General features: G+C 35.2%; 1 protein-coding gene across 22 annotated transcripts in view; it reads right to left on the bottom strand.

Annotated features, from left to right (window-relative positions):
- Window positions 1-1,645: 1,645 nt before the first annotated feature.
- FBXW7 (F-box and WD repeat domain containing 7) overlaps window positions 1,646-27,561 on the bottom strand; it is a 274,164-nt gene continuing 248,248 nt past the window's right edge. For 21 of the 22 annotated variants that reach the window (XM_023557130.2, XM_064267579.1, XM_003417534.4 and 18 more), the window contains 9 exons: window positions 24,998-25,139; window positions 16,465-16,599; window positions 11,702-11,825; window positions 10,186-10,322; window positions 9,134-9,247; window positions 7,703-7,884; window positions 5,087-5,312; window positions 3,165-3,375; window positions 1,646-2,123 (listed from right to left, as the gene is read on the bottom strand). In XM_023557130.2, the coding sequence (XP_023412898.1) occupies window positions 1,855-2,123; window positions 3,165-3,375; window positions 5,087-5,312; window positions 7,703-7,884; window positions 9,134-9,247; window positions 10,186-10,322; window positions 11,702-11,825; window positions 16,465-16,599; window positions 24,998-25,139 (1,540 nt within the window). In that variant the 3' untranslated portion in view covers window positions 1,646-1,854. The remainder of the gene's footprint in view (window positions 2,124-3,164; window positions 3,376-5,086; window positions 5,313-7,702; window positions 7,885-9,133; window positions 9,248-10,185; window positions 10,323-11,701; window positions 11,826-16,464; window positions 16,600-24,997; window positions 25,140-27,561) is intronic. The other variant, XM_064267575.1, reaches the window with a different exon arrangement.

Consider the following 27,561-nt stretch of genomic DNA (forward strand, 5'->3'; position numbering starts at 1 on the left):
TATTTATGCACCCCGGTGTTACATATGACACAAACTAAATGGAACGCCTTCCTTCCTAGTGTACCCTTCCTCTAGCTGCAGGAAACTAGCCTGTGAGCACTGACTTCTGTGTCGCACTACAGGAAATGAAAAGGAACCACGACTTTGGTATGCTGACTATTAGAGAGAAATACTAAGTGTTCATAATGAAATGTCATTATCTCGGTAGAAGAAACAGGCATGCTAACATGAAAAAACACATTTTATTGCACTTAAGTTATAAGAAAATAAAATTTCTAAGTGAATCAAACCATAGACACAATCCCTTTAAAGGTTGTTTTCCTCCATCATGTCAGGTTGTTACATAACTAAAATTAACCAACTTGAATCTGATTGTTTTAAATCAGACTATAAATAAAACAAACAAGAAAAAATAAACAGGAGGAGGAAAAAAAAGATCGCCTAGGATACAGTGTTAAACCACTTTCACAGTTCAGCTTGAGTTGTGGCTCTTGGAGAATGAGGCAAACCATTTGACTTTTTCATTCATTTCATTTGTTTGCATGTGACGCCTTTACTACAAAAACTGAATAGTTTCTGCTTTGTCAGTTACTCACAGCAATAAAACTGTAACAGTTGTTTTCCCAAATACTGTAGAACACTAAGACTGACCAGCAACTTTACTTAAATTTTGTGTTTTATATTTTTAAAAAATATTTTGTCAGTTTTATTATGTATGTTCATTCCATTCACCACAGCCCTCAAAAAGAAAAGTTTCTCCAGAGAACAGGCGGTAAAAGCTCTGTTCCAAGGAATGTGTTTTAATTTTCGCCCAGATAAAAGAAAATAAGCTTTGCACACACTCTCAATTCTTTACTTGCAGGCAAACTTCACTCTTTATTATCTGAAACTCTCCCATTCTCAGCCTCTTAGAGGCACAGATGGTTCAAGTTTCAGTGGCAAAAAGTCTTTTTTCCGTAACCAAACTAGAGCAAATTTGGAATTCAGTCTGGGACTAAAACGTCACAGCAGAAAAAAAATAAAAAAAAATAATTTGCTTTTTTTCTTTCTTTCATTTAGCAGCATAAATAAGTTTGGCCACTGGGAGTACAGTACAGGGGTGGGACAACAATCCCATGTGTGAAGACCTACTTCTAGCACCAGCATCAAGAGTTAAAGCCACCTCAGGACTCACGGAACCCAGGACAACTTGCCACCTCTGAGCAACATGTGCATTGCAGAGTGAACGTGGAAGCAACAGGAAATAGATTAACAGAGGCTAATACTGTGATTGATTGACATTGGCAATGGTTGGCAAAGAAAAAAAAGCTTTTCATGGTAACTGTACAAAAACAATTCACAGTAATTTTTTTTTCTTTTTTAGCTTTTCCACTCCAGAAAAATGACTTTTTGTTGCGTTGCAGATGCTCTTGAATTAGAAAGTCAACCAGTCCTTGTTTTGATGTTATTGCAGCTCCTTTCCAGATCTCAGTGGTAAGAGAACAGGCTAGCAGAATCTGTCACGACATCTCAGCACTAACACTGCCCAGTGACCACTGGAGAAGAAAATAAAGAAATAATTGCACCTGGTTTGATTTAGAAAGTCGCATTTTGCAAAGCTGTCCTCAGTCAAAAGTGAAGCCTTCTACGTGATGAGGCAGCAGCGCCTCTCTGTCAGTTGGTTTGTCATCTCTTCCTCTTTCCTTCTTAGTCTGTAGGTCTTTTCAATCTGTTGCCCCAAGCCGACATCCTGCACCACTGAGAACAAGGGAGTTTTTCTTTTTTCATTTTTTTTTTTCTTTTTCTTTTTTTGGCAGGGGGAAGGGCAGGGAGTATATCGTCTACACATTTGGACAAATTCATCTTTTCTGCTCTTCACTTCATGTCCACATCAAAGTCCAACACCAGCAGCTTGGTTTCCTCAGTCCCATTCCGACTCCCAACTGCACACACCAGCTTTGTGTTTGAGGCTCTGATCCGCCACACAACTCCCCCACTCCCCCCACTCTCCAATGTGACTAGGTTTCGAATAAATTCACCCGTTTTCAAGTCCCATAGTTTTACAGTTCCATCATCTGAACTGGTAATTACAAAGTTCTTGTTGAACTGTAAACAGGTCACAGCACTCTGATGCTTGTTGGGACCTAGGCAAAACCGAAAGAATTTAATTACTGATTAGAAATCATGGCTACGGGCTACTGACATGGCAATTTGTAGACTTCTACATTAAAAAAAAAAAAAATTTTTTTTTTTTTAAGACATATAAAAATGCTGCATATTTAGAGGCCTTATTCCAAATATTTTAGGATCAGCATGGATGTAAGAAAATCTGGTAGCTATTTGTAACCGAAACATAAACTTTATAGAGCTCTCTCTTCCAGGAAGCTTGCCTAGCTCCCAGTCCCATGTTTTATCTTCTAGCTTTTCTTTGGGATAATGCAGATAGCACTGCTTCACGTATTTGGCTGATGGACAAATAAGCATAAAAGGTCTATTCCCCTACCACCATGAGCTGACCAGCCAAAGGTGAAGGCCAAAAGGCATTATTCCAAAAAACTGAGGCAAGACAAAACTAATGAGTACAAAGCTGCAATGCTACCCACCAGATGGCCTTACTGAAAACATACCTTCTAAGGGCTATGACCAATAAAAAGATGTTAATCATGAAATAAGAAGTTAGTTAACACAGTTGTGCCTCATCTAGTATTAGTGATTTTCATGTGAGTTTCTATATCTATTTTAATGGGCACCTTCTCATCCCAGTTAAGCAGTTGGTTAAGGATCTAAGTTGAGTTCAAAGCAATTTTCTATGATATTAGAGATATCCCCCTCCCAATAAAATAGCCTTTTAATTTTTAAAATTGGAAAAAAAAATTCAAAATAAAATAACTCAAAAATTAAAATACATTGCTTCTGTGGTAGAGTCAACATCTTTCTTCACACTGTTCTTTAAGGACAGGTAGTTAACTACATGCAGAAGGTGATTAAACTATTTTATATTAGAAACACTTTCTCTAAGTTAGCCTAGTTCTATAAATCAGAGTTGAAATACTCATAAGCTTATCTGAAATAAGCATTTTATGTGAGATAAACTCTTTTGGTGATGTTGAAGGCCCACGTTTCTCTTTTGAGCAGCAATTTCATGTTTTAATGAACACAACTAAAGGTTGGCAGTCAACACTTACCTTGCAATGTTTGTAAACACTGTCCTGTTTTGATATCCCAGATTTTAACTGTAGAATCTGCATTCCCAGAGACAAGGATATTGTCTTTGAGTTCCATTCCACTTGTTAATGACTGGTGCCCTGTTAATGTGTGAATGCAATTCCCGGTCTCCACATCCCAAACTCGGATTGATGTATCAAGAGATCCACTCACCACATGGATGCCATCAAACTACAACAGATACAGCTTATTAGACAAGAAGTATAGATATTCTTGATATCAATTATTGACCTTAATCCTAATGGGGTGGGGGAGCCCAAAGAAACAGGTAATGCCAGGAACAAAATGGCAACAATATAATCAAGCAACTCCACAGTGTACACTCTCAGAAACTTCTAACAGAAATGCTAATTTCCCATATCCAGTGGCTTCAAACTAGCTACAAAAATAACTTAAAACGAACAATGTTTTCAAGCCTTCTGGCCACACCTGGTAGCCACATACCATGGATGATTCAGTGAGGACTGCCGCCATTTGAGTTTTACTTCCAAGCAGGAAGCTGAATCTGTTGACACAGCTTGTGATAAGGGGTGTGCTCATCAGCACCAAAAGCATAAAAAGGGCTAGATACCTGTCATGACAGTCCAAGCTAAGTCCCATTAAAAACCATATGTAAAGTAAAAAGTTGCATTTACAGAAACCTATTGCTAATTAGGAAATATACCAACAGGTAATTAATGCACATGGAATTAGAAGAGGTGGCATTCTGATAACGAAAGCATGCTATACAGCATCTAGTCTCCAGGTTCTCAGCTATACCAAAGGTCGATAAACATCTATCAAGTCCCAGAAGATATAATGGTGCTACCTCTTTTTTCAACCTAATTGTTTCTTTAAATTAGAATATTATATTCATTAAGGTTCTGAGCACATCACAAAGCATAAAAACACTGTGGGCAAGTCTCCTCCAAAAACCATCACCTTTTCTAATTTAATAAACCCCTTTATTATATCAATAGTTTTATGACATGACGATATCCGATCAATTAGGTAATAAACACCCTCAGAGGAGAACTGTCAGCACTGGGTTTATGTATTGATTTGCTGACCACTCATGGTTTTTTTTTTTTTAATGGGCAGTATGGAGCCCTGGTGGAACAGTGGTTAGGAGCCTGGCTGCCAACCAAAAGGTCGGCAGTTTGAATCCACCAGTCACTTCTTGGAAACCCTATGGGGCAGTTCTACTCTGTCCTATAGGTTGCTATGAGTCAGAATCAACTCGATGGTTTGGTTAATGGGCAGTAACTAGTAAGTAAAACTATATAAGTAATAGAAAACATTTAAATTGAAAAAGCTGTTTTTCGGAAAATAAAACAAGACCTAATTTCTAAACTTGTTATTAATCTAGTTATTTATCTCTAAATTTGGCCACCTATTCAAGGATATCAGGCTCAAATGTAAACAAAAACATCAGTTTTGTCAAACTGACTTTCATAAGTACAGACCAAAGACCCTGGGATGGTACAGCAGCTTTACGCAAAAAAACTCCAATTCCACTCTGAATGGAGACAGAATCACAATTACATGGTCCATCAACCTTTAGCTATCAAGGCAAAGGGGTAGCTTTGGCCAAATTAATCCTCTACTAAAGAGTTTATTAAAATCCAGGTTATTCTCCTAGGAGAATATCTAACCATTAATTAATATGGTAAAACTTAAGGCCCTTAAGTTTCAGGTTGTAAGACAAATATTTACACTTGAGAAGGAAAATGGATCAGAAAAAATTGAAAACATTAAACCATTGAAACAATTTCAAAATTTATGCTTTCCTCATATAAACTTTTAAGTACATATAAACAGTTGGATCAGCAATTTGACAGTAAAACAATCTTATGACTCATCAGCAGAGCACTTAAGAGATGACAGAGACACAATCTCTTACCTGTAATGAATAGACTCGATTAGTATGCCCCTGCAACGTGTGTAGACAGGTCTCCGTCTCTGGGTCCCACACCTTCACCATAAAATCGTACGCTCCACTAACAACCCTCCTGCCATCATACTGAACACAGCGGACCGCTGCTACGTGACCCATTAAAACATGTAAACACTGGCCTGTCTCAATATCCCAAACCCTAAGAGTGGCATCTCTGGAACCACTAACAACTCTGTTGGAGGGAAAACAGAAAACGATGTATTAGTATTTTTAATAACATGAGAAAACATGATACATAAAATCAGTAATTTTCAAACATTTTTTTCCTTTTCTTAAGCAGGAACACATGTTTATGAAAGAAATGCTATGTAAAATTTTGATACATAGACATACACCAGTGAAGTTATTCTGGTTGGGGTGGAAAGTTGGTACCCCTGAAGGTGAGGGATCCAGAAGCACTTTGGGGTTCTGTGGCACTGAGTCTGAAAACCACTACATTTAGAGCAGGCTGTAAACATAACAGGAAACCCTGGTGGCATAGTGGTTAAGTGCTATGGCTGCTAACCAAGAGGTCAGCAGTTTGAATCCACCAGGCGCTCCTTAGAAACTCTATCAGGCAGTTCTACTCTGTCCTGTAAGGTTGCTATGAGTCAGAATCGACTCGACAGCAGGGGAGTTGTTTTATCTTTTGGGTAAATATAACAGTAAGATCTTGATCTGAGAAATCAAATGCTAATATGGGCATAAGATGTCAATGGGAGAACTCTGAGTGGTAGTAGCCTGAATAATTTAAAATTTAAATTTTTTTTTTTCGCTTTCTGTCATTTTTGATAATTTCAATTATGAACACATACTTCCTTTGTGATTAGGCAAAAACTCAATGAAGGTTATTCAACAAAACAAATCAGAACTTGGAACTTCAACAGCTGAAGACAGGTGCTTTACGTCCTGTGTTCTGGGAAAACTGACCAGTTTCAGAAGCATCTTCAAACAAAACAAAGACTGCTTATGCCTCTAGTGCTCACACTGACAGACAGTCGACAGGCCACGGTGACGTTAAGATAGAAAGATAAAAAAAAACACATAGCGGCAACAGAAATCCCTTAAAACTTGGCTGAACATTAATTAAAGTTACATTTTTTGGAAGACCAGAGTGATTCAAATACTGCAACCATCTTTTGATTACAAAGCAGAACTGAAAACCCAGGTATCTTTGTGTCATTCCTAAAAGATAAAGAAAGGCCACAGTCCCCACATCGGAAAGAGTAGAAAATTGACACGTTGCGAGGCTGAAGTCGGAACATAATGGCAAGTGAAATGCAAGGTCTCTTGATACCCGTCCCCCACATCTTAACAGTACAACACACTGTTCAAAAGAGATTCAAATTACAAACAAAAAGGCACTTTTCTTCATATACTACCAATCTACTGTGAAATCTACTTTATGGTTCTTAATAAAGAAGATGCTGTGGACAGCAATAAAGGCAAAGGCTGTGGTGGATTCACTGTCAGGACCCCACAGGGAGATCTTTTTTGAAAAGTGTGCTGGGTTCAAATCATTATCATAGCAGGTGTTGTGAGCGATTAAAAACATGGGCAACACAGTCCCTACCCTTAAGGTGCTGTGCGGGCGTGGATGAGTGGGTGGGGGGTGTTCAAATGAAGCAGAAATCACATTTGTGTACGGGGTATAATGAAGACATTTCAATAGAAAGAAAGAAGGGATTTTAATAGGAGGGCTTTACAGGAGGGGATAAAAGTAACATCAAAGGCACTGAGAGGAAAAGGGCAAGTAGTCCGGTTTGACTGAAGCCATTTTGAAAACTGGACCAGGGATTTTGTACTTAATTTGGTAGGCAACAGAAGGCTCCCAAAGGCTGCAGTACAGAAGGCGTGACACAACTCTAACTACAGGAGGGCCCTCTGTCAGCTGTGTTACAAGTGAGAAGACCAAGGTTGAAAGCCTTGTTAATAGTTCAGGTGACAAGTAATGAGGGAATAAATTAAAACCCACCATCTTCTGTCTAAGTATGGGGGCTGTGCTGGATTGGGGGTAGGGTGGTTGGGTAATCAAAAAGGGTTAGAGGCTTGAAGAATGAATGACTAAATTTGTGCCAACTAACAGGAATCTGACTATATAAAAACGTATTTTTTTTTTGTTGTTGTTTTCTGTCTAAATATAGGGGCTGTGCTGGATTGGGGGTAGGGTGGTTGGGTAATTAAAGAGGGTAAGAGGCTTGAAGAATGAATGACTAAATTTGTGCCAACTAACAGGAATTTGACTGCATAAAAAGAGATTTTTGTTTGACGATGATGCATCATTAAAGATGTAGAGCAATAAAGAAAGGTGTCATTCAAGATTAAGAAATAGAGAGCTGCAAGGAGATGCCAACACTATCAAAAGGGAAGACAATTTAATGGAAACCCCCAATTTTAAGCCAATACGCTATACTTTCCTAGTATAGAAACATCTGAAATTTAGCCACCTAATTTAAGAGCATATTATCATTATCTCTCTATCAGACACAGTAAAAATTTTACAAACTGAACTCTAAACAGAGAGGCCCCAAATTCACCAGCAATTGGGGAAGAATTTCCAAACATGATGAGATCTTTCCTTACCTTTTTTCATGGAGATGCATACAACGTACGGTGGAAGTATGCCCATATAAGGTGTGTATACATTCTCCAGTCTCTGCATTCCACACTTTGAGGGTCCTATCTGTAGACCCGCTAATGATGATGTTGTCTCTCATCTGTGATGACCATACTCCACCTGTGTGTCCCACCAATGTTCTTAGACACTGGAAAAATACTTCAGATGATTACTTTTGGGTAGAAGGGAAAGCAAGTTAAATAGCATTTTCGTAGGTCATTAAAATTTGGAGTAAAGTTATTTACTCAACTGATTGCTTGGCACATCAGAAAATAATTTTGCACACAATACAACATGATCCCATCACTGTTCATTGCTTTGTTTATTCAATAGCTAATTTACATACTTATACACACACGTGTACACAAACAGCAGAGGAACAAGTATGTAGACATTAAAGTATGACAGCTCACTGAGTATGACAGCTCCAGCCTGGCCTCTATGATGAAAAAAAAAAAAAGAATACTAAAATTGCAACTTGGTTTCTTCCATGGAAATAGATTCAGTGAAAAAATGCCAACAGTGCTGGGTGTGGCTACAGACCACATTTTATCTGAATCTGCTCCAAGGCAGTAGCAGACAAGCTACTTCTAGACAAGTAAAGACAGACATTAAAACCCTGAAATAAATCCAAAACTAATATTACACCACAGAAATATGAGCCTGCTTTAAAAATTTTAACATCTGACTTGGAATATTTGGAAGAGTCTTGTCCAAGAAGCTACATGCTAAAAGACTTTAGAAAAAACATAGATTTTTTTTTTTTTCCATGTTTGCTTCTATTATTTTTTGGGTGGTTAATTACTTAATTCAGGAAAATATTCTGCACTGGACAGATGAAAACAAGTATTCACTAGAGAATTTCTAAGGTGTAATATTGTATGCAGTCAAGCTGATTGCTTGGATTGCCTTTTTCCTTCAATTCCTATTTAATATCTAATCTGCTTAACTTTCATCTTACTAGGCTTGAGATAAATCTAAATTAACATGATATATGTTAACTTCTAAGCTGTAACTAGTTTATCAACAAAGCAGTTTATACCAGGGAAAACAAGTATCTCTCAATCATATTTTTGAAAAATATTTAAAAGTAATGAGGTCTATCCTGGATGGTTAATAAAGGTTGGGAAAAATCAAGCTAAGGAAAAGATAAAGCACACCAATAAATTTTAAAATAGATCAATCACAAAGACAGACAAACTAACCAAATAAAGAAGAAATTGATGACATCCCGACCATGAGAAACATCATCATCTTCATGTGAGGTGACTTTCATAGCTATGAGAAAAGGCCTAATATTTGCTGTCAAAATAAACTAGAGTCAAAAATGAATCCCTGTTTTCCTCTCAGTGGTTGATTCTTACAAAAATATATACAAAATTCTGAAATAAACTTACTTTGCCTGTGACCGCTGACCAAACTTTTAAAGTGTTGTCATCAGAACCACTAACTATTCGGTTACCACAAAACTGTAAGCATGTGATCACATGATCGTCATGTCCTTTCAGCACCTACAAAACAGACGTACAGATCAGAAATGCATTATGTTCTTTAAAATACTAGTGAAAAAAAAAGTGAAGCCATAAACAGGAATAGTAATCTGTGGTCTATTTCTAGAATTAAAATGTATATAAAACATGAAGCATCAATTTTTCTGCCTGATAAATCAAGTATTAAACATTTTGTTGTTTCCATACTCTATTATTTATACTTGAAACATCAACTATTAAAATTTTTACTGAGTCTAGACCTAACAAAGACAATTCAAACACAAATGCTTTTAGTATCTTATCCATTCAAACCAAAAGAATATGCATCTAATTTTTGCCATACAAAAACAAAAACACCTAGTAACTAGAGACAAGAGTAACAATTACTGGTTTTTCAACTTAAAAAAAAAAAAAAAAAACCTGTCATAATATATATGTGTATATATGTATAGGACATTGTTTCCCCCAATTGTTTTTTTAATTGTAAAAATATAAGAATTTCAAGCATTCTGACCACTTTTTATATACTTGAAATGTTAAAAGACAGAAAGAAAACATAAGAATTGCATTTAAAACAACAAAAAATCTCATCAAAATCCGAAACATGGACACTATTTAAAAGATCGTGTTGAGACCGTGTGGTCAGACAAGGCAGCTAACTCTTAGGTAGAATGTCTGTGATGCAATAAAATTCAACAGCAGCTTAAAGATTTTCATTCACATCAATGGAAAGACATATAATCTAACAAGTCTTTTATTTAAGTGCAATTAGTTCTCTGATGAGATGAATTAACAATAGAGGAATATTGTCATTTACACTTTCAGTTATTTTAAAATACATTGTTTTCCTGTTATTGGAGATAGGTGTCATGTTATGCTGCCTGCCAAGAAGTGAAATAGCACTCTGGGCACTAACACTGCTCGGTGGCTTCTGTCACACTGTGCCAGTGTTCAGTTACCTTAGGAGATCTGAGCTCCCCTCGCCTCCAGTTGGTATCAATTCTGTGCTGTCTGATGTATGCACTTTTCCATGGACTGTGTATGAAACCTGGTTTGATTACTTTCCTTCTCTTGATGTGCAGTGGTTCATCAATCCCTAAAAAGTTTGAAAGCATTAATGAGAATCGCTTTCGTCAATAAAAAAAAGTACACATTTTGTCAAGTGTTTCATTTTCCTCTATGCTCAAAACCACAGAAATGTAAGGCACTGTCCAGTTTCTAATACTATTTCTAAGAAACAGCAAAGTTTGTATTCTGTATCGCACTTTGAAGTTCCCTCCGTGTTTTTGTATTCATGATTTCATCTCTCTCAAAAATGATCCTATGAGAGAAGGCAGAGCAGGACTTATTAATCCTACTTCATGCATGTCGAAATTTAAGAAGAGAAGGTTTCACTGATTAGTCCAAGGCACAGGTGGGGCAGAGGCAAGAGCAGGATTAGAAACCAAGTATCCTGGATCTTCACCTCAAAGCTTTACTGACCTGGATTGACCATGGATGTTCTCCCACTTAACTGTAAGCTCCATGAAGGCAGGGACCACCTGTAGAGCACCTGTCTCCTGCTCTCTGATTTGCTCTCAAAATTTTTGCTTCTCAGAGGCAAATAATATTTTTATATATTTTTTGAAATAATATTTTTTTCCAGATACCTGCTGGAAAACAGTCCTCCCTTATGTATGATATCTACTTCTCTAGGGAGAAAGGGGATTTCCTTTTTCTACAAACATCAAGTACATGAGCTCCATGACAACAGGAAATGGCAGCTCACCACTCTACTCCCAGCATTTAAGAGTGTCTGCCTCTTAAAGAAAGAGCCCCCGTGGCAGAGTGGTTAAGCACTCACCTGCTAACTGAAAGGTCAGTTGTTCAAACCCACCAGCCGCTCCGTGGGAGAAAGATGCGGCAGTCTGCTTCCCTAAAGATTACAGCCTTGAAAACCCTATGGGGGAGTTCTACTTTGTCGTATAGGGTCACTACGAGTCAAAATCAACTAGACAGCAACAGGTTTGATCTTCTGGTTTGGTTAGCTCTTAAAGATGTGCTTAATAAATATTTGTGGAATGAATAAAATAATGAATATTTCAGTATTTAAATGGTAATATCATTTTTCGATTTCCTTTACATAGTCTCTGCCTTGACTTTAACATTTTTATGAATTTTACTACAGACTGGGAAGTAAATCAGATACATTTGCTATTAGTTATAGCGCTCGTTAAGGGGGTTAGTTACAAGATTTGGGTCATCTGAACACACGGAATAACCTATGGATTTAAATGGGTGAATATAAATGAAAACACATTCTTGGTTCTTCGATAAACTGTCAAAGTTCCCTTTTCTCTTCAGCTACTTTATTCTATTTGTACATAAAACAATAAAAAAGAAAACCCAGTTATTATTTTTATTTTTCTATTTGTTCTCAGGGTCACTTGGCTTTTTCAAAGTATAATATTTTGTCTGTATGATTTTGAACCTTACCCTCTTCTTTGCATTTCTCTCTCCAGAGAAGGTTGTCTTCAGCTAAAATTCTCCAGTAGCGACACGTCTGAGCCGCCTGTAGCAGGTCTTTGGGTTCCAGGAATGAAAGCACATACAGTGCCAGCTATGAAAAAGAAAAAAGCACAGTGTTCCCATACTTAAAAAAAAAAAAAGAAAGAAAAAACCACAGAAATAAGTTAATTATTCTCCAGTGCAGGAAGTACTTATAGAGAAATATAATAGAATTCTGCATTCTAATTTCTAAATTATGAAAGACAGTCCTTTCTAATATTCAATTTAACAAATTTATACCAGTTTCAAAAAACAAACAAATACAAATACCCTACTGGTTTTTATGAAAGTTGTCCTACTAATTTCTTACTTCTTCAAGGAATATTTATTAAACCTCTCTATTTCTGCTCTTGCCTTTGCTTTGTGAGCCTCAAACTCAAAAATTCTTTTTTTTTTTTCCCACTCTTAAGGATATGTTGTTATTAGGTTGTTTAAATTTTGTGATATTTCTTTCCCTAACTACAATGTAAATTTATTGAAGACAGGACTTAAATGCCTTCTAGACAGCCTGACTGAAGAGAAATGAGATTCCTATATATTTTGTATTGAATGATCTTAGATAATTCCTTATAATTAGATGTCATAATTAAAGTTCTTCATCAAATCCAAGTGCTTATTATCACAATGATGGATTTTTCAAACATCTACAACCTTGACTATGAATGACAAGGAGGAACAATTATTAAATCATTCCATAGATATATAAAATAATTTCGAGTCCTAATAATGTTAGAGCGTTCACGGGGATTTTCCTGATGGGCTAGATACAGTTTTTCACTTGAGCTGTCTGGTATACCATTCGTCTGAGCATTTTGTTTCCAATAACTGCAAGCCATAGCTTTTTTTTCAGTGTATAAAGTCAATTCAAATAAATAAAGAAGAAAAAGAATAGCTTCTGAGTATGCTTATTCAATTAGCCTAAAAAAATCACATAAAAAATTAAGTTATTAGGAGAAAAATTTATCTAAACAAGGTAACAAAATTTAGTTTTCATATAAATTAAATTACAAGGATTACAATAAACTATTTTTTTAAAGGGCCAAAGTCACATACAGACTAAAAGCACAATTTGAATTTTTTTCAAAAGATAAATAGGCATTATGTGATATAAAGCTAAGTGTTCCTAATGACTTTGTATAGATTCATCGTTCATCACACATTTATTTAGTACATTCTATCTATACATATACAAAGCACTTCAACCAGCCAGTATTCAATTTGATATTTTTAATTATGATGTATAGGTATGTAACAAAACATTTACCATTTCAATTGAATATGACTATTGATGAGTGACAATGAAACATTTTTTGAGTTGTAATAATTTTTGGTCTATCAGAGAAGACCATTCAGTAGTATGTGTAGAAACCAAGTCATTTGAAAGAAAAAGGCACAATTGTATTCAACGATATACATATATATATATACACACACACACACACACACACCATGGTGGTTTTTAATGACTACATAAACCACTTAATTTTGAAATTACCAACCCAATTAAAGCCTGAATTTGCTTTGTGTCAGTATACCAATAATGTAATGTCACCATATTATTAATTTCTCTGTGAAATTACAATTTGACATAGAAATGATCAGATACAAAATTCTAACTGAGGAAAAAAGATGCTCTTTAATGCCCAAGATATTTAGAATGGTTATACAAAAAGGTCTGTTCTTTAGTTATCTGGCTGTAATTCACAGAAACATTTCACGGGTCTTAAAAGTCAGGAAATAACAAATGCAGAATAACTTAAGATATCAAAGGTGCATTCCAAAATCAACTGGCGAAAGTTCTATCAATAACAATGATTAACAGATGATCCTAGTGCAGGGTCTGCATGTATCAAAGAAGAATGTAAAGAAACACTCAGGTGTTAAAGAAAGTTGAAGTGCTAACTCCACAGGCAGCTGGTACGCTTTTCTTTAGATTATCAAAGGCCCTAACCAAACTTTGAACTTCAAGCTATTAAATGTTTGTCTATCTACATCTAGCCAGTTCTACCAAAACATTAGGTAATATGGAAAATATACACAACAGAAAGAAAAATATGAAAAAAATAATGAGGGTCAGGAAGAATGCAAATCAGAAAAGGCTTGAACCAGGCAAAGGTAGAACACAAATATGCTGGCAACAATGTCTTATGTGGTTTTTTAATTAAACTGACAAGCAGAAATGGAACAGTTATTAGTTACATGATTCTTACTACATGGGGAAGGATGCTGGTCTCTCAAAGGAAGCCAAGTTTTTCACGTGGGACTCCTCACAGCAGACATAGAGTGGGCATTGTCCTCACTACATCTCAACAACCATCGTAGGGGGGTTACAATTTCTTGTAGCCAAATCAAATGGTCTAGCCAGGCAATTTTTTATCCATTTGAAAAAATGAAAAATCTAGATTTTTCTAGATTAGCAATTCTTCCTAAGGACCACTTTCAGCAGACAGAACTCTGAAACTCAACATCTACTTCAGATAATTACCCTTCTTGCCTAAACTTGTTATTTTAGTAGGAGTTGCTATTCTTTGTTTTACTTTTCTAAAATTTATATATGACTACCACATTGTATTTAAAAAGTAGGCAGTACCTTCCCAGAATTACTGTATTTCAGTGGCTTAACTAGTAAAGGAAAAACAAAAACAAAACAGAAAGGAAGAAAGAGCATAAAGAAACATTTGCATGAATCTATACTAAAACGTTCAGGTTTTGTTCCTGATCATCTAATACAGCACTACACTGTTCTTAGTATTTACTTACAAAACAAGGGTCATGTGGTTTATCACCAGCCTCCCATGTGAGACTAGTGAGATTTTAATCAAGGTTTCTGAGATTAATAAGTAAATGTTGGTAAAGAGCTTTGGGATCTGTTGAAAGGAATTATAAGAAAAATATTTTAAGTCCATTTCCTAACACGAAGGTGGTAATGTATTAAATAATGATAGTGCTTAGCCTCTGATAAGATCATGTTAATTTCCTTAAGGACTTAGATCCACACTAGTATTTTTCCCTATATAAAAAGAAAACATTTTTCCAAACAGGCAACATTTTTTTCTAGTGGTTGAAAACAGGCAATATGCTAACCCAGGGACCATCTCTCATTCTTCTATCTTCATTTCTTTTTCCTCAGGTAATCCTTAAAAGAACACTAGGCCAAGAAAATTGTTATTGCCTTTATCCTGTTAGTGATAGTTTGTATTTAGTTCTTAGAATATTAAAATTTTTCTTCATGTTCTTCTGATTTTAAATTGCATTTTTTTGTGTTAAGAAATCATCACAGAAATTTAAATAAAGCAAAAATGAAACAAACATCCCGTTGTTTTTAACGGTAAGAAGACAAACTATAAGACTTTATGTTAACAAAAATACTACCGTCTAAAATAAAGATATCAAGGGAAAGTATGAAGAATCTATGAAAGGTGAACAAATTCACTTTCAGTCAAACACCTATAAAAGTGCTTCCTATTATTCCTGTTCTTCTGGAAGCAAGAGTGTTCCCGACACTCTCAGAAGCCAAATCTATTCAAAGGGTTTAGTTTTAGAATGAGGCAGCAGGAAGAAAAATTCTTTTCTGGGACGAAGTCATTGAAAAAAATCACTCCAAAGAGGAAACATTGCAGGAGGAAGATGTTTTCTCCATTTTGCTTTTTCCTACATTAGATATGATAAACTATGTTACTCATACCTGATGTGAAATTATAATTGGGATTATCTTTAGCGTTCTTAAAATATTTAGAATTGCTATCTGAAAACAGTGACTTTTTTCTTCGAATTTGAAGTTTTAGGATCATGTGCAACAGTATGTTAGTATTTTCTTTTACACTGTCTTCTTAGCTGGCGTAATAATTAGTGGCATATACATAATAATTTGTGAAACTATAAACAAGTCACATTGATTATTTAATGTTCTCATATTATTTCTGCTTGCTGACAAAAATGAAACAATAAAGTCTACATCAATAAAAGAACTGCACCTAAACTATACCTTATTTATGCAATCAAGAATGCCCATACGATCATAATCAATCTATGACAAAAATGGTGTCAGTTTACATAAAAATATAAAAGAGGTAGGCATAAATAATTTCAAAAGAAGTGCTAGAAGAATGTAATTGGTATGGGTAGTAACCTGTGTTTGTGTGTGTGTGTCATAAGGGTGGGCAGGAATATGATAGTAGAAAACCATATACATGTGAAATTCCAAGTATTTTAAAACGATCACACAATTTGAGTAGCAGAGAATTACAATTCAACAGAATCATAAAACTTTTGTTCTACAAGAGACTTGGGATGAGCAAACAACAAAGTAAGAGAGAAAGTATTTCTAAAAAATCAGAATCAAAAAAAAAAATACTACGGTGAGCATACCAAGACAACGAAATGTTGGGCTTCAAATAACCTGGGAAACAATCTTAGTGAAGAAGTAATCAGAATAATGAAATGCGATAGCTTACACTGATACGTATGATTTATTCCAGTGGTGGAAATAAGTCACTTAGTCCATAAGCACACACACTTTAATCTGAAAATTACGTTATTAAGTCATGGCAGTTTGTCAATTACAGCCCCCTTTAACACTAATTAAGAGTGTTAAACTGACAATGCTGAACACCATAATTAGCATGAAAATGTTTCGAGGTTGTACCTGATGAGTTATGTATTCACAGCACCCAGTGAAGAATATAACTTACCTCTTTAGGGAGTAAGGAAATGAAGTCTCGTTGAAACTGGGGTTCTATCACTTGCATCATATGCTTCACTTGTGTTGGTTCGCAACTATCAATAAGTTCATCTAAGGCAAGCAATTTCTCTGGTCCACTCCAGCTCTATCAAAGAGAAGTTAGAAATTTTCATTATTTTTACAGATGTCCCAAATCATAAACTCATCAAGGAAAGCCCACATCCATATACAGCCATATTTGAACAAGCTAGTGGCTGTTTTTTTTTAAGTCGCTGTTTATAGCAACATTTTCTCCAGAAGGCATTGATGTGGTAGTCATTTAGTCTCATCAAATTTTCTAACCACTTTTATTTTGTAGAGCTTAAAACAGTCATGGTTTTGACAGAACAATATTTTGCACTAAGTTATTACAATGGTTATATGTTCACCTACCACCAAGATCCTGGTTGAGAAACCAAGAAAATTTTATTCCAGAAACACCAATTTGGGTTACTGAGTAAACAGGGAATTCTGAAGGTGATTTTCCTTTCTTTATGTTCTTTCTAATGGGCACCATAAAACCTGATGGTTTTAATAAGGTATTCATCTGAGTTAGGAGACTAGCAGCTTCATTTAGAGAAAAATTAGTAAGTGGACATTCTGTACATCTGACAGGAGTCCTTCACAAATTAAAAGGACTTTGTTATGTGAAAATAACTTCAGATAAAAAATAGCAAACAGAAAACAGTAGCTGATTTAGCAGTAAAATTAGAACATGAACAAAGACCAAAACAGTAAGAAATAAAGTACTACGCTACTGAAAAACAAAATCACATAATTATACCTCAAAAATATGAGCTCCTTTAAAGGACACTAGCAGATTATTGAGGAGCCCTGGTGGCACGGTGACTGAAGTGCTCAGCTGCTAACCAAAAGGTCAGCAGTTCGAACCCACTAGCTGCTCCGTGGAAGAAAAATGTGGCAGTCTGCTTCTGTAAAGATTTACAGCCTTGGAAACCCTATGGGGGCAGTTCTACCCTGTCCTAGAGGGTCACTATGAGTTGGAATCGACTTGATGATAATGGTTTTTTTCTTTTTTTTTAAGGGGATTATTTTAAAAAAACAAAACAATTCCCCTCCCCCTCCCCCCGTGAGGTACACTTGCACAGAAAAGCCATGATTCTTAAAAGAAAAAATTCATAAAGCCATGTACAGAACTAAAATGTTAGAATTTCTCCTCACAATAATCATACAAAACATTTAAATAACCTCACATTTCATTAGTAAAAGAACATTCTTGATCATGCCTTGTTTTTGTAAATCTATGCTGATTTAAGTATCTTTGTGAATTGTTATATACATTTTGGAAGCTCCAAGCAAGTGAGGTTTGGATCTAGAAAGATCTGTATTTTGATGTTCCACTTCTTGCTCAAACGAGGAACTTGGATTTTGTAACATGTAAAATAGATAATAATTGAAAACTGAAGTATATTGAGGATACAGGGAGCATTGTTTAGAATACTTTAAGAAGTTATTTTTTAAAGTATTTTCAGGGCCTTCAGTTAACTTCATCTCTTCTTTCCTATCATGAAATGCAGATTATAGTAATACGATCAAACATTTCAACAGTGTTTAATTATTCCCGGAGTATTTGTCACAAATATTATCTCATTCAATCATCATAAAAACCCTGGGATTTCCTCCATTTTACCAATGAATACAAGAAAACACAGGCTCCTGTAAGTTGCATCTTTTCCTTTTATGTCTTTATATACACATATCCGTAACATTTACCTTGAGCACTCAGTTCGCATCCTTTTTGCTCAGAGTCAGGGTTTATACATCGAAATTTAAAATACATGTATATGCACAAGCAGGACCACATTAAAAGCAGATAATTTGAAGTTTGATTATTTTTTTGGGTTAGCCTCACGTAACTTCAAATCTTGGTTCAAAATTAACCTCTCTGACAAAATGTACATTGACCAATCTTCACCCTTCTCTGACCCTTTAGTATCAATGACATGAACTCACTGATTTACATTCCCAACAGATTTGAGGTGGATTTTATAATATGTTGTTCCTCTCTATCTACATTATTAGGTATTTAGGGATCCTAGTACAAGGATGTGCACACTTTGGGTGATGGATACCTATGCTGACCTGATTATTTTAGTGTTAACTTCTTAATCTCCTTTGCATCTATGAATGTCTGCTTTAAAATATATTTTTGGAAGCGTCTGTGGTTAAATTTTTATTATAAAGATACTCTATGTAATCTTTTATAGTAAAAATATAATGAAAAATCTTTTAATGTATTACAATGCTATATATTCTATTTTTATTAATTACTTTAATAGTTACTATATATATTTCTAATTTAAGGTAGCAGGTTATATATATGTTTAATGTTTTCTTTTTAATTTGATGTGAGAAAATAGAAAAAAAATATGAAGACATGGTATGTAACCACTAATACATGAAAAAAATCTTTCACCAAGGCGTTTGGGGAATGGGGTCCAAAACAAAAAAAGAAGCCAGAGTAAAATGTACCTAACTTATGCGAATCTTAGGTACATTCTTGGAACTGTGTCAGAATTTAAGACAAATCCCATAACAAAAACTATGTCTGAATAGCAAAATATTTCTGAAACTTTAAAAAATATTTTAAACAATATTTGATTTAACAAGAGTCAAAATAAAATACCTCGATTTAAGTTACATATACGTTCAGCAGGAATGGCCAACATACTTGGTGACACATGACTGAAAGGTCTATCACTGACAAAGATTAGTAACACATGCTGTAACTACACAGTAAATGAGATTGCTCCCACTGACCACACATACTGAACAGCTTAATCACTTAAAATCACATCTCTTACGTGGTTCCGAAAAGGTCTGAACCATACAGGCAGCTTTCCTACCTCCAGCATAGATCTCTTCCCTGAATGCCAGACCTACATATAAAATTGCTTATTCCACATCTACCCTTGGATATGTAACAGAAACTTAACACGTCCAAAGCTGATCTGATCTTTCCCTTCAAATTTACACCTCCACAGTCGTTCCCATTTCAGTAAATGGCAACTCTATTCTGACTGCTCAAGTCCAAAACTCCAGAGTCATCCGTGACTCCTTCTCTCTCATTATCAGATGGATCTGATCCATCCAAAATTCTATGGGCTCAAACTGCAAAATATAGCCAGAATCTGCCCATTGCTATCCTGGCCTAAGCTAGCATTATCTCTTAGCTGGATTATTCCTATAACCTCCTAGTCAGTCTTCAGTTTCCCACCTTTACTCCCCTAATTCTGTTTTCCACACAGCAGTCTGTAGTACTGTTAAAAGTAAGTCATTCTTCTACTCAAAACCCTCACTGGCTTCCCACATCACGCAAAAATACACACATGGCTTAGCAGCAAGGGGAACACCCATTAACATGAAAACTTCATGGATGATTACATTAAAACAACAGTAACAACAACCCATGCCAACCTGTAATGAGGAATAAAGGAAAGAGTACTGAATTGGGGATCATGAGACCCAAAGTTTAGAGGAAACACTGCCACTAATTAGGTTACACAACTTAACCTCTTCAGGCTTTAAGTTTCTTTATCTGCAAAAGCAAAATGTTCGGTAATTGATAATTTTATTTCTGCTTAGAAAAATGATTGTCCTGGCAAAGAAAAAAAAAAAACAAAAGCACCTTCCTTTGGTGGATTTCATTGTAAAGTAGAAACATATTTAAGGAAAAAAAAAAAAAAATTCCAAGTTCCAAAAGGATCAAGAGAAGAAAATTTGATTTGCGGACAAAATTGCAAAAGCAAAGTAGAAAATTTCTCACGGAAGTGATACTTTATTTCAGGTAATTAGTTGAGAATACAGAAGAAGGGAAGGAGCACTGACCTGTAACCAGGGGTCTCGTTTCACCTGTGAAGTGCATGGAAGTCCCTTAATAGTTTAGTCTCAGAGACCCCACCTGTATCACAAGGATGTGGTCTAGATCAGTGGCTTCCAAAAGCTGGTCAAGCAGTGCAACGATCACAGAGTACTTACAACCCACCATCAGAGTCTGATTCAGTAAGACTGAGGACTTTTTTTTTAAAAAAACAAGCAACTCATCCAGTGTTGATGTAGATGATTCACAGGCCAGCATTTGGAAGCCACCGGTTTGGATGATCCTTAGTGTCCCATTCAGGTATACTATTTCAGGACCTCAGGTACTGCTGCACCTGAATTCTAGCTAATACTGAATTCCTCCTCTTTTGACACTACCCTACAAGTTTTAAATATTTTGTTGACTAACCAATAAATATGAATATCTAAGTACAATAGGTCAGAGAACGTGTATGATTTTTCTAAGAGTTACTATGAAATTTGATAAAATTCTTTAATGCAATAGTTTTTCTCTAATTTCAAAAGACAAGATTACTTTCTATATATTTTTAAATTTTTGATTATAACAGATCTTTCCAAAGAACATTCAAAGCTGTAATGCAAACATGCTTTGACTAAAATAACGTTAAGCTAAGAACACGTGTATAAGCTAACGCTCTTGCACAGCTCATCGGTGATCTTCACGGCAATACTAGGAAGCGAGGATTAATAGTCCCTCTCTAGATCTGGGAAATGAAGGCTCACAAAGTCCGTTTCTTGACCAAGGGAGGAAATGCGTTTACTGAGTGTCTACTACATTTCCAAGTATGGTTTTAAGCACATTTACATGTTTCCTCATTTTTGACAACTTCTTAGTGTTAAGTCCATTTTAAAGAGGATGAAAATAAAGAGTGGTTAGTTAATATTAACAAAATTACCCAGTTATTAAAAGGTAAAGCCAGAATTTGAACTAAGAGCTTTTTCCTCTAAATCATATGTGCTTCTCATTATATCAAGATGCCCCTAAACATAAATTTTAACATAAAAGAATGTTAATTTCATTAAAATCTTCACCTATTTTGAAAATCTGAAGTGAAAAACCATATACTAACACTCGAATGACATAAATGAACAAAAAGTAAAGACCAACTTTCTATCCCAAAATTAACAATTTGAAGCATCAATATGAATGCCAAAAAAGGGCAGATTCCATGGCTACTGAAAATTCAAATACTACCAAATTTCTGCTTTTTTTTTTTGTCTTTAATTTGCACTTGTATTTTGCAGTGACATTCTGTTTCAATTGCTTTTTATACAAAATGGTGTATCATTTGTTGTCATTCAATTTATAAACTCAGTAGAGAGTACTTTGTCAGTACAGATGGAGCTGGACAACAACAATGCTGTATCACAGCCTGAGGAGCAATAGCCGAACAGTAAGGGGACAAGTTCTCCCATTTTGCTTGTTATGTAACAGAAAACTCATCATTAAATTCCCCCACAGCGTATTTGTAGAAATCATGCCAGTTTAATTACCCCTCAACTACAGTACATAGGTCAACCCACGGCTCCCCCTACTTTACTGTGAAATTGTATCTTTCTACAAGTTAGGCATTAAAGCACTGTCAGACTTTAGGCAAGTGATTCATTTCTGGCTAGTTGGCACCAGCCCTGGAAATAAAAGGTAGTGTGCACATTAGGGCCCTGCATGTGCCAGAGACAGACATGGCTCTCAAAGGATTAAGGCCCTGATCTAGCCGTCCAGTTGACCTTTTGTTGCTAGCAGATTTCTTTGCTCCAGAATTTCTTACATGTTCTTAGTATTAATTAAGAATAAGCTTTCTTTACTACAGCTACTTCTTCTCATATGAAAACAGCAATCAAATAGATCCTTTTACAGACCAAAGCTGGCCTAGTATTTTCTAGTTTACTGAATTTCGTTGATGCGAGAAATACATTTTTTTTTTAAACAATTAACATTTCTGACATTGGGATGCATCTAACAATTTGTGGTGTCCTAGATTTGATGAAATACAGTATGCAGTAATATTTGGATATTTTTCATTAAGTAAAGCACAAGTTAACTAAACAGTATGTAGAACAGTGGAGAAAAATGGGCCCATACTACATACAAAATAAAATTTATCCTGAATTACCTTCTGATAAGAAATACAGCATTTCATATAAAACACATATTCTGAAGGCTGTCTACAATGATGATAATTCAAACTATTACCAATAGTGTAATTCTTAATTATGTTGGTCTGTTCTTGTAAAAATGATATGAAACCAGTTTCTGCTCTACCCTGAGTGCTGCAGTATCCATGCTACACAAGTGTGCATGCAAGGCAACACACATCAACATCCCCATCTCCCTGGCTTAATCCGACAGAATCCAAAGTATTTTTTCAATGAGGATAAATACCTGAGTTTTATTTTAACCTTTTATTCATTAAAAAAAAAAAAAACAAAAAACCAAATCCACTGCCGTCAAGTCAATTCCAACTCATAGCGACCCTATAGGACAGAGTAGGACTGCCCCACAGGGTTTCCAAGGAGCGCCTGGTAGATTTGAAATGCCTGCCTTTTGGTTAGCAGCCGTAGCTCTTAACCACTACGCCACCAGGGTTTCCTCCTCGATGGAAAATTTAATTTTTAAAGGGATGTGACAACATGAAAAATTTACAATTCTAATGCATGCACAGGAGAAAAATTAGCTGAATTTTTTTTTTTAATTATGAATCGGAACTGGTGGTGGGAGGTAGAAACTGGGTTAGGAATAACAACAAATGACAATGAAAACTAAAAAAAGGAAAGAAAAATCTTTTTATGTGGAGTGGTTTATATCATTTTAACAGAAGTAAAAACAAAAAAAAACCTTTCATTCCTCTGACCCAGAGATTCTCAACCTGGGCACTACTGACACTCTGGGCGGGATACATCCTTGTTGTGGAAAGCTGTGCTTTATACTGCTCTCCCTCTAGATGCCAACAGTGTCCTCCCCCTCTTCCCATCCCACCCCCAGCTGTAACAACCAAAAATGTCTGGAGACAGATTTTTCTCTGAACCAGGTAGGGGCGGGGGGGGGGGAGGATCACAACTAGTTGAGAACTACTGCTAACTTCTCAGTTATCAACTGAAAAAAAAAAAAGGTTATCCTAGTTTTTCTGAAAACACCTCACAAGTAGAAAGCAGTTTTTAAAATCCATTTAAACAAGTAACATTGCTTCAAGTGAGTTTTCCAGCTACGGAAGAAAAAAAATTGGAGTATTTATTTAGTTTTTGCCCTGGTATTTAAAATATAATACGATTTACATAAATGAACATGTTAAAAATCTGAAAAATCAAATAAAGTATCTTCTTTCCCAACCACATTTCTCTTACGCATTAATAAAATATCTAAGCATTCAAGTAGCCAGAGGTAATGAAACATATTCATCTTAAATGATATGGTAGCATCAGAGATACCTGTATTTTACGTGATACATGTTATTTGCAAAGAATAATTAATCAAGGGCTTAATCTATGCCAGTTTTTTTCTCTAAAAGCTTGATTTATAGGCACTATCTTACTGAAAGAAGAGAGACATCAATTTAATATCACTATCATAAGTTACGTACAGCCCTGGTGGTGCAGTTAGTAGTTAAGGGTTCAGCTGCTAACCAAAAGGTCAGCAGTTCAAATCCACCAGCCGCTCCCTGGAAACCCTATGGGGCAGTTCCACTCTGTCCTATTGGATTGCTATGAGTTGGAATCGACTCAACAGCAATGGGTTTGGTTTGGCTCGTAAATTATAAAATTCATAGTATGAAAATTTTTGTTGTAGCCCATCTTCTCAGCAAAATCTCCAAGGCTTTAAAGTGTTAGTACCAATAAGAATCAGAATTTGACCGCCATAAGCCACACCTCAATATGGCACTGATGACAAGAAGCTGGACCAACTCTAGGATAGTGACAGATGAGTTACTGCCAGTGACTAATTAGTGGAGTTCTTACATATTATTTCTAATTGCCTAGCTCCCAAGCAATGAAGTTTAGGAAACATAGATACAGTCAGCAATCCCCCAAACCCAAATGTGATGGAGAAAAGAAGGGTCTTATTACTTAAAAAATAAATAAAAGAAATTCAAATGCACAGTTATACGAACTAAGCACTGGACTACCTTAATTATTACACTTCAAAATTAAAATAAGCACCCTATTTTTTTAATAAAAATTTAAAAAATTGAGATCTACTTCACATTAACAGAAAAGCCACCATTTTAAAGTGCACACCTCAGGGGTCTCCAGCACAGCTACCAAGCTGTGCAACCACCACCACCACTATCCAGTCCCGGAACACTTCCATTATCACCGACAGAAACCCCGTACCTATTTGACTCCACGGCAATGGTGTTTTTTTCATTAAAGCAGTTAGTCCCTATCCTCCCCATATCCTTTAAGCTGACAACCATTAATCTACTTCCTGTCTGTATGGATTTGGCTATTCTGGACATTTCGTGTAAATGCAATCATATAATATGTGGCCTTTCATGTCTGGCTTCTTTCACTTAGCATAATGTTTTCAAGATACATCCATGACGTACCACGTAACAGTACTTCATTCTTTTTTTATGGCTAAATAACCCTTTATTTTTTGTAGCGATTAAGTAAAGCATTTCAAGTGCTGTGTTTAGACATGTCACCTGAAACATTTTCAGCCATTCCTGGAGGCCTGTAGGTGGTTGGACAGATGTAATTCGGCGTCGTTGTTGCCCTTGGCCATTGGCTGCTCTCAGGTCCCCAAAAGTTGTTGGTGTTGCTGAACATGGTACAAGCCCAGTAGTACTACAAGAAATGTAACAGTGGAAGCAAAGACAGATATTAAGAGGTTCTAATTCAATAAGGAGAATGATGATCTGGCATATTTCAAACACCAATCCAATTATTACTTTTATTTGCTTACTCCCAAAGGGCAGAGGTACACAAAGCCTATTCTGCTATTCTTAGAGTTAGTTTCCTCACTCCCACATAACCACCTGTTATTATCCCAGCAATGCTAACTGCAACCAAATGACTGAATCTCCATGACAAAACTTTGATTGGTGCATGAAAATAATATTAAAATATTTCCTTAGAACATACAGGTCCCACTACTCCTGTAACTGGTCTTCAGTAACATAAATAAAAGATAAAAGTTTTTTTATAAAAAGGAGTGAAAAACTTAATTAATGTTTTTATAAGCTCAGATGTAAAGCAGTATGTTCAAATGTTCTGGACTTCACCAGTCACATTATTCCTTAAGTTTGCCCCAGATGCCTTCTAAATTGTTTATAACATTTATCTAGCTCTCTCCAAGTTCCGACTGTTATTGATAAAGCTTAGTCTAGATATTTGATAAGAAAAAACCTTGATTAAAAGGTTACATTTCTTCAAAATAGGTAAGTCTTGAGAATTTATAAGCAAAATTAAATAACATAATCTAAATGCCTTTATCCAATAATTTAAGCTCTGAGATAGTTAAAACAAACCAAAACAAATAAAACACCCCTGACGATTCAATTTTGTCACTAGTAAGATACAAGAGTAAGACTAGACAATCTATCTCTACCCAAAACCCAGGAACCTGGCTCTAAAAAAATTAAAAAAAACACAATATCTAAATCTCCTAAAAATGACCAATAAATAGCTGAAATAGTTAAAATTCTGCTACTAATATGTCAATCTTTTACTTTATAATTTCAGCATCTAATTAAATTATTTAAACTTAAAGGTAAGTAGTTAACATCTCTGTTTTAGAGACATCAGAACAAGGAGGTTTGGTAAAGAAAATTACATTTGTAAAACAATCCTTGTCACTGGGCTATGATAACAACGTGTTTTAAATCCTAAATATATATATATATATATATAAATTGTATCATAATAGCTGAATATCAAACTTTGATAAATTACTGATGACAAGAACTCCCCTGATATTTTCTATCTAGCCTATTTCATTATTCTGCTAAAAATATGCATCTCCAACATCAGATGAAAAAAATTCATATCCACCTTTTAGATCTTTTTAATATTATACTTAGATAATCTCTAATATTGAACAATTAAATCTATTTTTTTCCCCTCATATTTCGAAGCTAGGTTCTATTTTCTTTTTCTCTGAAGTGAAATAAGATACATTTTCTCAGAAAAAAGAGACTGAAAATCATACTTTTCTCTCATTATTAGGAAATCTGTCATAAATATTATAAAACATCAAATATATATATCTTAGTAACTAACAAAGTCTCCCAAAACACATGGAAATAAATATGCTATTTGGTCTAATTTTGCTTTAGCGAGATTATATGCTAAAAGAGTAAAAATTAAACTTTTGCCTTTTCAGTTGCTTTCCTGATACAAAAAGTGAGGAACTAAAGAATAATTTTACTAAATGTGTTCTGTAATTAAAAAATCAGTTCTCCTTTATAAGCTGACTTAAAAACAACTGAATAATTTTATACCTTTGTCCTGATTTCAATCATTGTTAATAAGAGACCAAAATTATATGGCTGACTAGAATCTATACAGTAAGCAAATAACATATTTTTAACATTAAACTTAACCTTCTCACCCAAGAAATGCTTTATCAAGGTTAGAAAGAAAAATGAAAAAGAAGTGAATAGAGTTTTACTTGTCTATCAGTTCACACCCTCTGGTGGAAGTGCCAAAATACAGTGAAATTGTCAAAAGGCAAGGAGTAAGAGGGGGGAAAACAAGAGTTAACATGGGCAAGGCACACAGAAAAAAAGCATTTCCTGAATAACTAAGATACCTTTATCTTCTCTTCTGTATCATCTCTGCATATTCTGTATGCAAAAACTATTTTAATTATGATTTCTAAATTTCATAAAAGAATATTTAAAAGAAATATTTTCCACAACTCAAAGAGAAAAGGGGGGGGGGGGGACCGTGTTCCTGAAAGGAAGAGATGCAATCAGTAACAGCGTTCAATCAAAAAATGATGTCAGAGAAATTCATTTTACTGCATCATAAAAATAAAAATTACTAAATCAAAGTGTTTTGTGGGGGGAAAAAAGGAACATCACAATCATGAAATTCTTTTGATTTCTATTGCTAACTTCCAATCAGTTATTTAAAGAAGTGAAAACTGTGCAAAAGAAAAAAAAAAAAGCCCTCAAACTACTTTTGTCATTTAAATTTTAAAATACCGAATTCCAAATGACATCTAAAGCCATTTTTAATTGGCTGAGTAATAGGTATTGTGCTT

Source organism: Loxodonta africana, chromosome 13 (assembly GCF_030014295.1).
Source record: "Loxodonta africana isolate mLoxAfr1 chromosome 13, mLoxAfr1.hap2, whole genome shotgun sequence".
Classification (NCBI taxonomy): Eukaryota; Metazoa; Chordata; class Mammalia; order Proboscidea; family Elephantidae; genus Loxodonta; species Loxodonta africana.